This window comes from Hyperolius riggenbachi, chromosome 10 (assembly GCF_040937935.1).
Source record: "Hyperolius riggenbachi isolate aHypRig1 chromosome 10, aHypRig1.pri, whole genome shotgun sequence".
NCBI lineage: Eukaryota > Metazoa > Chordata > Amphibia > Anura > Hyperoliidae > Hyperolius > Hyperolius riggenbachi.
In genome coordinates, this window is record NC_090655.1 from 254,870,743 (window position 1) to 254,888,087 (window position 17,345).

The 17,345-nt window shown below is 47.1% G+C and overlaps 1 protein-coding gene across 1 annotated transcript in view; it reads right to left on the bottom strand.

The window, feature by feature from the left end:
• LOC137535334 (zinc finger protein 585A-like) overlaps positions 1-13,652 on the bottom strand; it is a 100,979-nt gene extending 87,327 nt beyond the window's left edge. Inside the window, exons 1-6 of the mRNA XM_068257164.1 lie at positions 13,617-13,652; positions 11,456-11,575; positions 3,808-3,942; positions 3,599-3,722; positions 2,491-2,588; positions 1,650-2,379 (exon numbers count right to left, since the gene is read on the bottom strand). Coding sequence (XP_068113265.1) covers positions 1,650-2,379; positions 2,491-2,588; positions 3,599-3,722; positions 3,808-3,942; positions 11,456-11,575; positions 13,617-13,631 — 1,222 coding nt within the window. The 5' untranslated portion in view covers positions 13,632-13,652. The remainder of the gene's footprint in view (positions 1-1,649; positions 2,380-2,490; positions 2,589-3,598; positions 3,723-3,807; positions 3,943-11,455; positions 11,576-13,616) is intronic.
• Positions 13,653-17,345: the final 3,693 nt, after the last annotated feature.

Sequence of the window (17,345 nt, forward strand, 5' to 3'; positions counted from 1 at the left end):
ATGTCCGACGCTAGCGGCAATACATTACCTGATCCGGCCGGCGCGTGTCTCCGCTCTCTCCGTTGTCCCTTCTCCGCGCTGGGCTCCGGCTGGCTTCACTTACGTTTTGTCGGGGGAAGTTTAATTATAATTAATTTCATTAGTGCCCTCTACTGTTTAAACTTCCCCCGACAGGAAGTAAAGTGAAGCTGGAGTCCATAGCGGAGAAGAGACAGCGGAGACCGGGGGACTCGCGCCGGCCGGATCAGGTAATGCATGCAGGGAGGAGGAAGGAGGGGGTTAGGGCCCCGGCAGGGGCACCTTCACAGATTGTGAATCGGTTTCATAGTGAAATTGATTCAAAATACGTTTGCAGTGTAGGCAGCCATACGATCCCTGTCTAATCAGATTCGATCACAGAGGGATCTATCTGCTAGTCGATCTGGTGGCAATCGACCAGTGTATGGCAGCCTGAACTCTTGCATAGGGCAGATTGAAGGAAAACAGAGAACTGCGTCCCACCTGTATCTATAAAGAGAGTTTAGCCTATCTAATATTCTACCTCACACAGCTGGCACAGCAGCACACGTTGTAATTTGATCTCCTCCCTGTGTCACCACCTGCGACGTGACTAAGTGAGGACATAATAAAAAAAAAAAAACAGATAAATGCTCCCTGCTGCCCTGCATGTATTTAGAGGCAAATTGTCTGTCTAAAGGCTCATACACACGTCAGAATTTTCCAAACGACCAATTGTTTGGCCGTCAAATCGGGCGTGTGTACAGTCGGATGTTTAGCTGATAACACTGGTTGTGATGGATCCGCCGGGTGGATCCATAAAACCAGCGTTATCAGCTGAACGACCGACTGTACATGCGCCCGATTTGACGTTCAAACGACCGGTCGTTTGGAAAAATCTGACGTGTGTATGAGCCTTTAGACAGTGTATGTACCATAATGCCCTCTCTGTGACTGCGCAGCACAACAGCAAACTTTGTAATTTGATCTCTCTCCGTGTCAGCTGACTGCCACCGCATGCGCAGCTAGCTAAGCTCATTAAATTGCAGGAGCAGGGTGAGCCTTTTTACAGTTTTACCCAGTGCCCCAAATCTCCCGATGGCCTAACCATATGTATGCCAAGGGAGTGGGACACCCCACACTGGGGTGGGTGAGGGGCATTTAATTTAAGGGCGGGGCCTGGGACTAAATAACTGTATAATACCGTATACCGTAATATCATGGTTTTTTTTTTTAGACGGTTATCATACCGTGGAGTTTCATAACGTTGCAACCCTAGTTGCTAAGCAACCGGGATCGCTCTAAGGTGGCAGAACAATGACATATGGGAATCAGCGACAACTACAGGAGAAATGTAACACTTTATTAGTTCAATCAGCACTGCTGACACTAGCAAAAGGCCACTGCTAAAGTCTCAGAGGAAAAGAGGGCAGCCCAGTGTGAGAGAATAAAGAGACCTTTCTCTTCCTCAGGGTGTCTGTACTGCTATTGTTAGTATGCTGTCACCATATGTATTCATGAATGATAGTTATAGATGGCAAACATCTAACATGGTCACATAGCATAACCCCTAATATGGCCAGTCTGTGAGCAGTGACAGTCATACAGCAATACAGATACACATTATTCCATATTTACTGCTGCTTACTCACCTGTTCTGCCCTCTGTAACAATGTCCTCCTCTTTACTTGTCCTCATCATGTCCTCTTCCTCCATAGAGTGCTGATTACTCCTCACATATGTCTCTTCTTCCTCCTCTTTACTTGTCTCCATCAGGTCACCCTCCTCTGCAGACTGCTGATCACTCCTCACATACGTCTCTTCTTCCTCTTTACTTGTCCTCATCACGTCACTCTCCTCCAGAGACTGCTGATCACTCCTCACATATGTCTCCTCTTCTTCCTCTTTAATTGTCCTCATCATGCCACCCTCCTTCATAGACTGCTGCTCACTCCTCACATATGTCTCTTCTTCCTCTTTACTTGTCCTCATCACGTCACCATCCTCCATAGACTGCTGATCACTCCTCACATATGTCTCTTCTTCCTCTTTACTTGTCCTCATCACGTCACTGTCCTCCAGAGACTGCTGATCACTCCTCACATATGTCTCCTCTTCTTCCTCTTTAATTGTCCTCATCATGCCACCATCATTCATAGACTGCTGATCACTCCTCACATATGTCTCTTCTTCCTCTTTACTTGTCCTCATCACGTCACCCTCCTTCATGGACTGCTGATCACTCCTCACATATGTCTCTTCTTCTTCCTCTTTACTTGTCCTCATAATGTCACCCTCCTCCATAGACTGCTGATCACTCCTCACATATGTCTCCTCTTCTTCCTCTTTAACCACAACACTTCCATGTATAAGTTCTCCACCCTAAGTGCACAAAGTGAGAGATGATGTAAATGTGAACACAGATAATAGCATACACAGGAAGAAAGAATGTGTCATGGTTTGGAGTCTCTGGGGACCCTCAGCCCCACCTACCTGATAATGGTGGGGGATGGTGTGATGTTTCTTATGACAATCCTGGGAATAAAGAGGACCTGTACATCTCTCTGGTGGGTTTCTGTTACTGGATCCATCTGAAGGAAACACACACTGACTGAATACAGCTGAAATTTGAAAAATTCGAATTTTGTTCAAAACATTTATTTTAGTTATTCAACTTAAACGGTGAAACTAATATATGCAATAGACTCATTACATGCAAAGCAATTGTATAAGTGAAAAAGAACAGAGGGTTTCCGGGCACCAATTTGCATAAGTAGTCACCTTTAATCTATACTCCCAACACCTTCAGACATATACATGCAGTAAAGATCAGCCTAACAGCTGTTTCGCAGGATAACCTGCTTCTTCAGAGGCAGCAATACAAGGTTTAACAGACAATACACGATATAAATATAAGAGGAGACATATATATAACATGCAAAGCAATATACAGTATTTCAAGCCTTTATTTGTTATAATTTTGATGATTATGGCTTACAGCTTATGAAAATCCTTAAAGAGACTCAGAGATGAGTCTCACCGCAGTTTTTTTTACTTACCCGGGTTTTCCTCCAGCCCCATAAGCATGGATGTGTCCCTCACCGTCCTCCTGCCATCTCCCGTTCAGCCGCGGTGATCCCCGGTAACAGACTCAGTGATGTCAGTCCAGGAATACTGCGCATGTGCAGTAGTTCCACACATGCGACCCTGACTGGCTTCAACTAAGCCCATTACCGGGGCTCACCGCAGCTGAACGGGAGATTGCAGGATAACGGTGAGGGACGCACCCATGCTTATGGGGCTGGAGGAAGCCCCGGGTAAGGAAAAAACTGTGTCGAGACTCATCTCTGAGCCTCTTTAAAATCAAAATCTCAGACCATTCGTATATTGAGAAAATATTCAATATCCTAGGCTCAGAGTGTCAGCTAATCAATCCAAACTAATCCAAAACACCTGCAAAGGTTTCCTATATTAGTTTCACCTAAGTTGAATTACTGATATAAATGGACTTTCACCTGTACATTGATCCATGCGTTTATGAAATGATGGAGGGGATCTCAGTCTGCACTCTTCTTTACATGACATGAAAGTTTCCTCTTACCTGGTGATGTGAGGGGTGGCTGATTCTCCATCATTATGTCCTTGTAGAGGTCCTTGTGTCCTTCTATATACTGACACTCCTCCATGGAGAAACAGACAGCGATATCCTGACACCTTTTAGGAACCTGACACATACAATAATACAGTTAAGACCCAGACACACCGCTTGCTGTTACTGGATAATGTCCCATAATTCCCAGCACTGCTCACCTCTCCTGTCAGCAGCTCCATCATCTTCCTGGTGATTTCCAGAATCTTCTGCTTGTTGTGTCTTTCAGATATCAGGGGTTGAGGTGGGGGCACAGTGATGGTCACATGATCACCAGACTTTAATGGAGGAAAACTCTGTATAGAAAGACCAACAATAATGTCACATGATCTCCCAAAATCCTCCTCACCTCTCCAGTCAGCTGTGTGCAGGGCTGGGACAAGGTTCCCCAGCACTAGAGGTGGAGAGACCTCCAGTTATTTATTTAGCACAGGCAACGCGTTTTATGATTCTAAGCCCGCTTCCTCAGGCCAATAACAGTGCCAACTGCAAATAGCCGATCAGCAAAGGGAGCCTCTTTTTCAATTTTATCTTGTTTTTAATCCAAATGTATTCACACTTGGGCGCCTCTTTACCCAAATTGTGCTTTACGTACCCCCCAACATACCCTTTGGAGGGGTGTAGACAGACCACACATGGTTTAAACCATAGCGATAATCAGTCACTTTTACCAAGGAGAGCGACCACACCCAGGTCCGGCTGGACCACCCCGAATGGAGTCAGATGTGTTTTCTCCACCTGCTTCCTGCGGTTAGTTGCCCCTTTGCAACCCACCTTTGTGAGAAGTACAATTACCTTACCTGTTGGTATCTCGTATATGATAACATATTGCACTATTGGGCTCTCGTTTTTGTCTCCTGTGTCTTTTCCTCTAGGGTGCTGAGACACCCCTACTACTCTAGATAGCCAGAGAAGCCGCCAGTATTAGGCGGTGCCCCTACCCAAGATAGACAGCCAGATTAGCTTCCCAGTATATGGCAGTCCCCTCATCTGATTAGCTAGCCAAATGTCCCCCAGTATTAGGTAGGCCCCTCTAAAAGTTAGAAAGCCAGATCGGCCCCCAGTATATGGTAGCCCCCTCCCCAGTTAAACTAGCCAGATGTGCCTTCGGTGTTAGGCTGCCCCCCCCCCAAGTTAGATAGCTATAAGAGCCCCCACTATTAGGCAGCGTCCTACCCAAGTTAGATAGCCAGATCAGCCCCCAGTATTAGGCAGCCCCCACTCAAGTTTAGCTAGTCAAATATGTCTGCACTATTAGGTAGCCCCCCCCCCCCCCATCCCCAATATAGATAGCCAGATCAGACTCCCAGTATTAGGTAGTTCCCTGCCCAGTTTAGAAAGCCAGATACGCCCCGTGTAAGGGACATATCAATAATGCCCATAGGTGCAGCCCACCCCAGGAACCCCCAGGCCAGGCAACACCCCCCCCCTTACCGGGGAAAGGAAGGGGGGAAAAAAGAGGGGACCCCAGGGGGCCATAGCGGTCACACCATAGGGAATTCTCCACATTATCAACATAATTTAATAAAAAATCAAAATGTATATCCATTTTTGAGAAATAAATAACTAACAGCATATACAGCAAAACATTTTCTGAATACATGATACCCTAAATATGATAACAAGCAACAATGTCCCCAAATGGGGACAGTTGTAAACAAATTTGTACTCAAATAGCAAGGTAGATCTCATTCAGATTGCGCCCGCAGGGGCCGGTAAGACACCCCCCCCAAGCAGCGGCCCAGTGCCAACAGCGCACCCCCCCCCCCCCCCCCACAAACGGGGTCAGAGACGACACAGCAGAGCGGCCCCAGGAAAGAACACAAACCCAAAAAAATGAATAATGAATAAATAAAAATACAGGCAACAAAAAGGGCTCCAGCACCTAATATATAATAAGAGAAAAATAATGATGCAGCACTTTGTGAGATACTATACCATATACAAATCAGGATTGAAGATTGAATGAAGGGCCTAGGATTTGGTGACTGTCCTGCCTACTAGAAACCCGTCTATTGAGGTGGATCTTTACATGCACCTGTGAGCACTCCTTATGTTGTGCAAAACAAGTGATTTTTCATCTGCAAAGTACACTGAACTGTCTTTTTTGGAATTTCCATGTCTTGTGAATAATTCTTCTGGGAACTCTGAACGTTATTGTGGCCTACATCTAACAGATTTTTTTTGTGCTGAGAGCTCCAGCTAAAAAGTTCTTTTCTATCTGATGTGATATGTGTTGCATTGGTCAAGCCTCTAGTCCCATTGGGTGTTTTGAGTCAGGGCTCTGATTTTAATGGATGTCATAGTCCTTTTTTATATATTTGGTGATTTATAATAAATGATATTTTTATATAATTGTTTTCTTCCTTTTATAAGTGAGTAGTTTACAGATTTTGAGTCTCAGACTCTAAGGAAGCACCTTGATCTAATATCTGTGACCCATAGTGTAAATTATATACTGCGAGATCATTGTAAACAATGGCAAACCATACCAGATACAGGAATAAAACCACTGGAAGCAAAACTTTAAACAGAACTGGGGTTCTCTGCTGTAACTGGAAGATACAGAACAGGCCGTTAAAGTGATCTAATCAGTTTGCGTACCTCAATTGAATAAATAAGGTCTAAAAGGCTTTCAGACTTTGTCTTAAATATACAGAACTCCTTAAAAGACTATATGAAGGAAATAATTGCAGAGATTAAGCCTATAAAAGATGCAATACAAGACCTTACTGCAAGGGTTGAAGAGGTAGAGTCAGAGACAAAAAAACTTGGAGAGTGGGCGGGGGGTTTTGAGGAAATACTTCAGAGCAACAGTGAGCAAATAGGAGCACTTAAAAGCAAAGTCGATGACCTAGAAAATCATAGCAGAGACTCTATGGCTCTATGGTAGTGAGGTATGGGGCCCGGTCACCTACCCTGACCAATCAAAATGGGACTCCAGCCCAACAGAAGTCTTCCATCTAGAGTTCTCAAAGTATCTTCTCCAAGTCCATCCCTGCACTTCAAACTCAGCCTGCTGGGCAGAGCTAGGCAGATTCCCACTGTGGCTGACTATGCAGCAGAGGGCGCTCTCATCTGGGCGCACATGCAGAGCAGCAGCCCTGGCACTTACCCTTGCCTCGCTGAGCCAGGGGGCCAAGACCATACCATGCGCTCTGAAGCAAAGCATCATCCCAGCCAAAACCACCAACACAGTCTGACAAAAGTCCAAATAAAAGGGACTATAGAAAGCTACAAGGTGCGATATCTGGAATAATGGAGGAGTGACAAAGAACTCCCAGAAACTCTCTGTCTACCAATCACCGCAGAGGGAGTACACAATAAGAGAGGCTACACCACCCCAAAGACAGACAGATCCTGATCTTGTACCGTCTGAGCGCCCACGGCCTGGAGGTAGAGACAGGGCGGCACAGGCAGACATGGAAGCCCCGGGAGGAGAGACTGTGCAGGCAGTGTGACCCCCCTGGAGGATGAGGACCACTTCCTGCTACCCTTCAGCAAATATACACCTGTAAGGACTGCCCACTTCCAGAGACTCTCCACCCACATACCGGATTTCACCTCCTCAGATGAGGAAAGAACCTCTACATCCAACTGGGGAAGAGGAAACAACCATGCAAATAGTGGCCCAATATGTCGCTACCTGCCACCCACTGTGAGGAACATGATACCCCACAGACAGTATATGCCTTATATTGCCTCCTATTACCTCCTTACCCCTATAGGCTATATATTCTAGCCCCCTATACTGTCCCTGATATTCTCCACACCCTTATGGACTGTATACCCCAAACCCCTATACCCTTCCCTTAATACCACAACCACCCCTCCCATGCTAATGCTATTGTTTTCCTTTGGCCATGCTAAGTGTATTTGGTCCTGCCAATAAACATTTTTGTATTTGGATTACCAGATCAGCCCCAGTATTAGGCATCCACCCTCCCCAAGTTAGATAGCCTTATCAGCCCCCAGTAACAGGTAGCCACCCTCCACAAGTTAGCCAGATGAAGCCCCCAGCATATGGCAGGGCCCCTCTTCAGTTTAACTTGCCAGATGTGCCCCCAGTGTTAGGTAGCCCCCTACCCAAGTTAGATAATCAGATCAGCTGATGGAAGCAGCAGCAAGGGGGGCTTTTTCTGTGTATCAGAGAACATTTACACATTGGAGATTAATATCACCAACCCCCCCCCTTCCAGGACTTAAATCCACCCCAGCAGCATTCTAGTGTCCCCATACTGTGCCCCAGCCTCCTAATAGTGTGTCTCAGCATTCTAGTGTCCCCATACTGTGCCCCAGCCTCCTAATAGTGTGTCTCAGCATTCTAGTGTCCCCATACTGTGTCCCAGCCTCCTAATAGTGTGTCCCAGCTTTCTAGTGTCCCCATACTGTGCCCCAGCCTCCTAATAGTGTGTCCCAGCATTCTAGTGTCCCCATACTGTGCCCCAGCCTCCTAATAGTGTGTCCCAGCATTCTAGTGTCCCCATACTGAGTCCCAGCCTCCTAATAGTGTGTCCCAGCATTCTAGTGTCCCTATACTGTGCCCCAGCCTCCTAATAGTGTGTCCCAGCATTCTAGTGTCCCCATACTGTGCCCCAGCCTCCTAATAGTGTGCCCCAGCATTCTAGTGTCCCCATACTGTGCCCCAGCCTCCTAATAGTGTGTCCCAGCATTCTAGTGTCCCCATACTGTGCCCCAGCCTCCTAATAGTGTGTCTCAGCATTCTAGTGTCCCCATACTGTGCCCCAGCCTCCTAATAGTGTGTCCCAGCATTCTAGTGTCCCCATACTGTGTCCCAGCCTCCTAATAGTGTGTCCCAGCATTCTAGTGTCCCCATACTGTGTCCCGGCCACCTAATAGTGTGTCCCAGCATTCTAGTGTCCCCATACTGAGTCCCAGCCTCCTAATAGTGTGTCCCAGCATTCTAGTGTCCCCATACTGAGTCCCAGCCTCCTAATAGTGTGTCCCAGCATTCTAGTGTCCCCATACTGAGTCCCAGCCTCCTAATAGTGTGTCCTTGCTTTCTAGTGTCCCCATACTGTGCCCCAGCCTCCTAATAGTGTGTCCCAGCTTTGTAGTGTCCCCCATAGTGTGTCTGAGCTTCCCAGTGTCCCCTAAACTGTGTCCCAGTGTAGGCCTGAACGATTTTAAGAAGAGTGAATCGCACGATTTCTGTCAGAAATTAAGATTTCGATTTGATTCACGATTTTCTTCAAACAGCTTGTAGTTTCACAGCTAGGATCAGTGTGTGTGTGTGTGTGAGCAGAGTCCTTCCTTTGCTTTATGAGAGTCTCTGCAGGCCTGTCAATCAAGCTTTGCTTTGGCCAGTTTATCAAGCCTAGCCTTTCCTGCAAACACAATTATGCCTTTGCACAAATTTACTGTGCCCCACTGCAGCAAACAGCTATGCAGAATAGATTGCCTCAATTTCACATTCACAGTACCCCACTGCAAACAGCCGTGCAGAATACTAGGTTGCCACAGCACAGTCATCAGCATTATCATGCTGACACGCTGTGCAAAGAAAGTGGAGGCAGTGCAAAAAAGTTGATTGACAGGCTGCCCGGCCAGCTAGTGATGTGGACCCGGGAGGCTGAGCTACGCGTGATTGAGAGCCTGTGGGCGGAGTCTGCCGTCCGCCCAGCCAATGACATAGAGGCGCTGGGAGGAGTGAGCCGCCGCAAGAGCGAGAGACTGTTGCCGGAGTCTGCTGCCGGCTCATCTCACAGGCTGCAGGCACGGAAGTTGGTGGGAGAGTGAGCCGCCTCCATCGCCGAAAGGGACCTGCGAGTAACACCCGCTGAGCCGCCGCTGCACGGAGCAGCGAGCTGTGCACAGCGGGAGAGGGGGCTGCCTGCAGAGGGGGACGAAATCGCCGCAATGATGATCGTGGAATCGCTGTTTCCGTGATCGCTATTTCGATCCCCAAACGATTTATCGTTCAGGCCTATCCCAGTGTCCCCATAGTGGGTCTTAGCTTCCCAGTATTCCGATAGTGCAACCCAGCTTCACCGTGTCCTCACAGTATGTTCCACCTTCCAGTGCCCCTCATAGTGTGCCCCAGCTTCCCAGTGCCCCTCATAGTGTGCCCCAGCTTCCCAGTGTCTCTCATAGTGTCCCAGCTTCCCAGTGCCCCTCATAGTGTGTCTCAGCTTCCCAGTGTCCCTCATAGTGTCCCAGCTTCCCAGTGTCCCCCAACTTCCCAGTGCCCCTCATAGTGTGCCCCAACTTCCCAGTGCCCCTCATAGTGTGTCCCAGCTTCCCAGTGCCCCTCATAGTGTGTCCCAGCTTCCCAGTGTCCTCATAGGGTGCCCCAGCTTCCCAGTGCCCCTCATAGTGTGCCCCAGCTTCCCAGTGCCCCTCATAGTGTTCCCCAACTTCCCAGTGCCCCTCATAGTGTGTCCCAGCTTCCCAGTGCCCCTAATAGTGTGTCTCAGCTTCCCAGTTCCCCTCATAGTGTGCCCCAGCTTCCCAGTGCCCCTCATAGTGTTCTCCAACTTCCCAGTGCCCCTCATAGTGCACTCCAGCTTCCCAGTGTCCCTCATAGTGTGCTGCAGCTTCCCAGTGTCCCTCATAGTATGTCCCAGCTTCCCAGTGCCCCTCATAGTGCAACCCGGCTTCCCCATGCCCTCACAGTATGTCCCACCTTCCAGTGCCCCTCAAAGTACACCACAGCTTCCCAGTGCCCATCATAGTGTTTCCCAGCGTCCCAGTGTCCTCATAGTGTGCCCCTCATAGTGTGCCTTAGTTTCCCAGTGCCCCTCATAGTGTGCCTTAGCTTCTCAGTATCCCTCATAGAGTGCCCCAGCATCCCCATAATGTGCCTTAGCTTCCCAGTGCCCCTCATAGTTGTGTCTCAGATTTCCAGTGCCTCTCATAGTGTGCCTTAGCTTCCCAGTGCCCCTCGTAGTGTGCCCCAGCTTCCCAGTACCCCAATAGTGTGCCTTAGCTTCCCAGTGCCCCTCATAGTGTGTCCCAGCTTCCCAGTGCCCCTCATAGTGTGTCCCAGCTTCCCAGTGTCCCTCATAGTGTGTCCCAGCTTCCCAGTGTCCTCATAGTGTGCCTCAGCTTCCCAGTGCCCCTCATAGTGTGTCCCAGCTTCCCAGTGTCTCTCATAGTGTCCCAGCTTCCCAGTGCCCCTCATAGTGTGTCCCAGCTTCCCAGTGTCTTTCATAGTGTCCCAGCTTCCCAGTGGCCCCATAGTGCATCCAAGATTCCCAGCCTCCTTATTGTGTGTCCCAGCATTCCCATGGTGTCTTCCAGCTTACCAGTGTCTCCATAGAGTGCACCAGATTTTCAGTGTCCCCTAAACTGTGCCCAGTATATGGTAGCCCCCCTCCCTAGTTTAGATAGCCAGATCAGCCCCAGTACACAGAAGACCCCCTCCCCAGTTTAGGTAGCCAGATCAGCCCCAGTATTAGGCCACCCCTTAAACTGAGCAGCCCCTCCCCGCATGCAGAGTTGTGAGCAGAGCCTCTAGTGCTGTCTACTTACATCACTGCACCAGGAACTCAGCTGTGTCAGGCTCACAACATCTCCTTGTCTCCTTCTAGTGATGAAACTAATGAGAGATGCCAAAAAAGGAAGAGAGAGAGAAGCTGCTGCAAGCCTGTGACATCGCGGAGCTCCCAGTGGGAAGAGGAGCAACACTACAAGCTCTACTCTCGACTCTGTATTAGACAGGCAAGGGTGTCTCTCAAAGGGAGGGGTCATTGGTGCACCGTCGGGGCTAATGCCTTCCCTGCCTTGGCCCAGAACTGGCTGTGTGTTTTATTAATAGATATAAGAGACATCCAGAATCCTCCTCACCTCTCCAGTCAGCAGATAGATGATCTCCAGGGTGAGGTTGAATATCCGCTCAGTCATGTGACTCTGGTCCTCATCCATCCTCAGTGATGTGGTCAGGTGATCCATACAGGATGCTGCTGCCTTTTGATAGATCATAAGGAAAGGATAATCTAGGCTGTACAGTTGTCAGTGGTAAGAGGACTGGAGCACACAGTGACAGCTAGCTATAAAGCAATGTAAATCCTGCCTCATATTATGGAGGTGGGGGAAGAAAGAAGTACTGGGGGTGGACATGGCTATACTGGGAAAAAATGGATGGGGTGGACGGGTGGGACAATACATATTGGAGTATAATGTCAATGCTGGGGGGGCACAGGGGGATATGGCTATACTGGGGATGTAATGGCACTACTGTGGGCAGCACAGTGGCGTAGTGGTTAGCACTCTTCCCTTGCAGTGATGGGTCCCCGGTTCTAAACCCAGCCTGGGCAACATCTGCAAGTAGTTTGTATGTTCTCCCCTGTCTGTGTGGGTTTCCTCTGGGCACTCCAGTTTCCTCCCACATACCAAAAACATACAGATAAGTTAATTGGCTTCCCCTATATTGGCCCTAGACATACACTATATGATACATACATAGACATATGACTATGGTAGGGATTAGATAAAGAGCACCTCTGAGGGACTGTTAAGTGACTAGACCAGGGGTCCCCAAACTTTTTCGGTCATGGGCCGGGTCAGTATACTTCAGGCTGCTGGGGGGAGGGGGGGGGGTCAGAACATAAATAAAATGATTTTGAAAAACATGACATTGAATCTAGGTATTGATTCCGCCCCCAATCATGCCTGGAGAACTCCCAGCAGCAGCCATTCAGTCATGTGACGCCTGAAGGAACGTCTTTGTGCACCAGACAGTGAAGCATACCCGGGTGACAAACTGACGTCTAGTTGGGCAGCAGTGTCACCTGATACAGAATTGGTTTGGAAGCCAGCGAATGACTGCCTGCTGGCTTCTACAGTATGTGGATGGGTGGTGCCAGCACTGTTATTCTATATGTGGGGTGCTGATGATTAAAGGTGCAATAGGCCACATCTATAAGTTATACATTATGTCTTTGGGGGCCAGTGAAAAAGCCTTGGGGGGCCGCATTCGGGCCGTAGTTTGAGGACCACTGGACTAGACAATATACTCTGTACAGCACTGTGGAAGATGTTGGCGCTACATCAATACTAAATAATAATAATTACTGTGGTTGGGGGACATTATATACTGGGGGATAATGGCAATGCTGGGGACACATGGGGGACATGGCTATACTAGGAAATAAATGGCATTACTGGGGTGGGTACATTACATACTGGAGGATAATGGCAATGCTGGGTACACAGGGGGAACGGGCAGCGCTAGTCTAATTTAGGGGACCTAGCAGGAAACCTCATAGGGGACAGTACTCTAATTACAGCACCATCTACAGCAGGAAGCGTTGTGATTGGCTGAATAGTGTGTTTGCTGCAGTCTATCTGAAATCTAGCAGTATGAGAAGGTGCCGTCCGCCCAATCACGTTAGCAGAATTTCTATATGAGGTTTCCTGCTGAGTCCCCTAAAGTAGACTAGCACCGAGATGCCAACCATAATCTATGGCACATATAGGGCGACCACACGTTACAGCAGTTATATCAATCCAATGGAGAAAATTGACCATGCACAGGAGGCTGAATCCAACACACTAAGGGAGTGCAATTGGCCAGGCAAGTAAAGTCCAATATATCAAAAAGAGAAAGAGGCCTTGCACATCCCTATGTAAAACTTGTAGGTTTATTAGAAAAAGATTAAAAGGCATATGACCGATGTCCTGACGATGCGCCACTGTATGTGACGGCGCGAAACGGCTGTCGACCTCCCCACCTGCCTATACCTCTCTCTGCCATGTTGACTGGAACAGTAATGTATGCCTTTTAAACTTTTTCTAATAAACCTACAAGTTTTACATAGAGATGTGCAAGGCCTCTTTCTCTTTTTGATATATTGTAACAGCAGTTATATAAAAGTATCTTGCATGGCAGCTAGTTCAAGGGGGTGATCAGGACAGTGACAGCTGTACTATGACCTCCTCTGTAACAAAGTATGCCCACCCCGACCTCTGCTCTACTCAATATATAACAAAAAAATTACACAATTACCTCTTCCAACGACATATCTCCTCTCCTTTTCCTGCTACTGCGCCTCCTGCTGTGACATCACTTCTTGTCTTTGTTACATCATTTCCTATCTTTGGTTTAATTTCTTCCTCACTATGCTTTCCACCTGGCTTGCCATCTTGTGGTGAATAGGCTAACTGCAGCCTCTGTTTTTGGAATCACCTACACTCAGAATCTATCATAAATTGACTAATGATCCCCAAACTTGGTCCTCTTATCCTTTGTCTTTGCTAGGAAGGGTGAACTCTATCAAAATTACCTTCTTGCCAAGAATATTATACCTTTTCAGGACCCTTCCAATCAAACTTAAAGCTAAACCATTCAAGGATCTCCAAACCAAAATACATAAATTATCTGGCAAAACCGCAGAGCCAAAATAAATAGTCGCCCTTTCCAGGAAAAAGCATCTGGGAGGACTTAACCTTCCTAACCTGCCCACCTACTGCAAAGCAGCCCAGATTGCCCAGTTAGCCGCAATAAATGCGAAATCCCATACACCTCTCTGGGTTCAATTAGAATCACAGTTGATTGCCCCTCTTACCCTGCCCGGAGTAATGTGGGCTCAAAAATTCCACTCCCATCTATTAAAAAATCATCACCCATCACTGCTCACTCTCTCACTATTTGGCAAAAAGCCAGATTCCTTTATGGTTTACAATCATCTGTCACCCACTTGACAGAAATACTCGGTAATCCGGATTTCCCGCCCGGTCATCAAATAAACCTGTTCAAATGGTGGATTGATAAGGGTCTTACGAGGATGGTTATTTTCATAAGTGCATACAAATTAATCCCTATCCACCAATTTTTGACTGAACATCACCCCCCTCCAAGTGAAATTTATAGAGTCTCACAAGTCTTTAAATTTCTCAGATCACTGAACCCAACTAATTCCATTACCTCGTACCTGGCTTACGAGGTCAGATGCAAAGACTTTGCACTTGAGAGGGGTCTGATCTCGGATTTATATGATACTTTTACACAGGTTCCTCCAGATACAAAATGTAATTTTCAGTGTAAATGGGAAACTGATATGAATATGGAATTATCTGCCAGCAGATGGACAGCTGTACCTCTCTGCTGAAAAGTCTTTAAATTTCTCAGATCACTGAACCCAACTAATTCCATTACCTCGTACCTGGCTTACGAGGTCAGATGCAAAGACTCTGCACTTGAGAGGGGTCTGATCTCGGATTTATATGATACTTTTACACAGGTTCCTCCAGATACAAAATTTAATTTTCAATGTAAATGGGAAACTGATATGAATATGGAATTATCTGCCAGCAGATGGACAGCTGTACCTCTCTGCTGAAAAACAGCTCATACTACTCATCTATTGAACCCTCACTTAAGCTCCTCCATAGATATTATATGACCCCAGCCAGAATTCATGATTTTGATCGGTCATTTTCAGCCCTTTGTTTTAGGGGCTGCCAGATCAGGGGGGATCTCTGGCACACATGGTGGACTTGTCCAATACCTCAATCATTTTGGAATGACATCTGGACTAAGTTATGTATTATTACTAAAGTCACAATCCCTATAGACCCAACAGTCATCTTGTTGGGTAACAAACCCACAAAGTTTAAACATCCCATGCATAGATTGTTTCAACATACATTTGCACTTGGGAAACGTCACTTAGCTTCTAGATGGAAGTCCGCCACTTTATCCTCTGATTGTGTATTTTCGGATCTCAATTCAACCATGCTCTCTGAGCATATTATTGCCAAAATTCAGGATAAAATGCAAAACTTTTTTAAAACATGGAATGACTGGATTGAATGGCAGGACAACAATGGCCTAAATTATGTCCTCCTCCACTCCTTTTAAATAGATTACCTCTGGCACAACATGGAAGCAGGAGCTGTCTGGACTATCTGGGACCCTGCTACCTCACATCTTTATTTTTGGGTAAATTGTAAACCTGCTTATATATATTTGGGAAAACCTTCCACCCCCATCCCTTCCCCTCTTCCTTTACCTGAGACCCATTGGCATGTTGTGCATTGCACTCCTGGGTCTCATATTCCTGTACCCTTCCATATCTTTTCCCCCTCCCTACCTCATCTCCCCCCCCCCCCCCCACACACACACACCTTAAGATTCATAAAATTCAAAATGTGTTCTATTAATATGTTTCTGGAATGTTTCATACTTTTTGTTCCATTGATGATGTTCCTTAAGTCACTCCTCCTGCGTGCGGAAATTTTCTATGAAGTGAAATATTCCTGTTCTTGAGTTTTTATATTAATAAACACCCTTGAAACAGAATATAAAGGTACACTTACACTTAAAGTGAACCTAAAATAAAACAAAACGCCCATTTACTTACCTGGGACTTCTTTCGCCCCCTGAAGTCCTCTTGCTTCCTCACCGTCACTCATGTTCAGCCATTCCTCTGCTGCCCCCCTCCGTAATCACTCATAGTGCCACTGCAAATTATATAGTATTTTATATTCCCTTTACTATTGCCCATTTACTTACCTTAAGCTCCTTCAATCCCCCCGAAGTCTTTATAGTCCTTGGTTTCCTAGCAGATATTCTACCATGAAGGCCTGATTCACAAAGTCTCCTCTTAACGGAATTTAACCCTCATTCCCCGGCCATTACCCGTGGTCACTCACAAATGGCAGACTTGCCCTCCAGAGGATTCTCGTAGAAGGCTCATGGTGCAAAAATAGGCCGCCATAGGTTCTCGTTAAAGGATTTAAAGTTGATTCATTCAGGGCCTCGAAAGTCCTCCTGTATTGTTATTTTTGGTCACTACCTCGGGGCGGGCATGCCATGCCTGCTGCCCTCCTTGCCTGGATGTGTGGTGGTAGCCGTTTCTTAGGCTACAACTTCAGACCGGAATCAGACCAGGAAGGATTCCCCGGCCATTACCCATGGTCAGTGGTCACAATGGCAGACTTGACCTCCATAACAGATTCTCATAAAAGGATGGTGATGATGGAATCATTGACCTCCATAACAGATTCTCGTTAAAGGATTTAAAGTTGATTCATTACAGCAGGGCCTCGAAAAAGTCCTGGTCGGTTCTTTCTTTTACTCTGACAGTCAGGACCAGTGTATCCCCTGCTGTGCCTGCTGCCTTCCTTGTGGTAGCCGTTTCCTAGGTTCCAACTCCGGAACGGAATCGAAGCAGGATTCCCCGGCCTGTTTGTTACCCGCCGTGGACACCATGGTACTGAGTAAGTACCAAAGAAAGTTTCACACACTTGAATGAAGGGCAGACTTGCCCTCCATAACACATTCTTGGCAAATGCTTTCGACTTGGTTTGTTTGGGTCAAGGGTCCATCTTACCACAGATGCCTGGTCTGCAAAGCGTGGTCAGGGCAGGTACAGGACTTATACAGCATGGGTCTCATGCTCCCACTTCGGACCGGAATCGAACCCTGATTCCCCAACCATTACCCTTGGTCACAATGGCAGACTTGCCCTCCATAGGATTCTCGTTAAAGGTACTGAATCGCAAGCAGAAAATGTAATTTAAAAAAAAATAGATGTAAGCTTTAACAATGGTAGAGAAAGAACCATGAAAAGTTGATAAGGCAGTCAGACATTACCTAACCTGACATCACTGAGTGAGGAAGAGCAATCTCGCCATGGTGCTCAGTAGTCCAGCACGGCCGTCACTACACAAACAGCTGTTTGCGGTGCGTTGCACAGTGAGTTTGGTCTGTCAGTATGAAGCACTACACTAA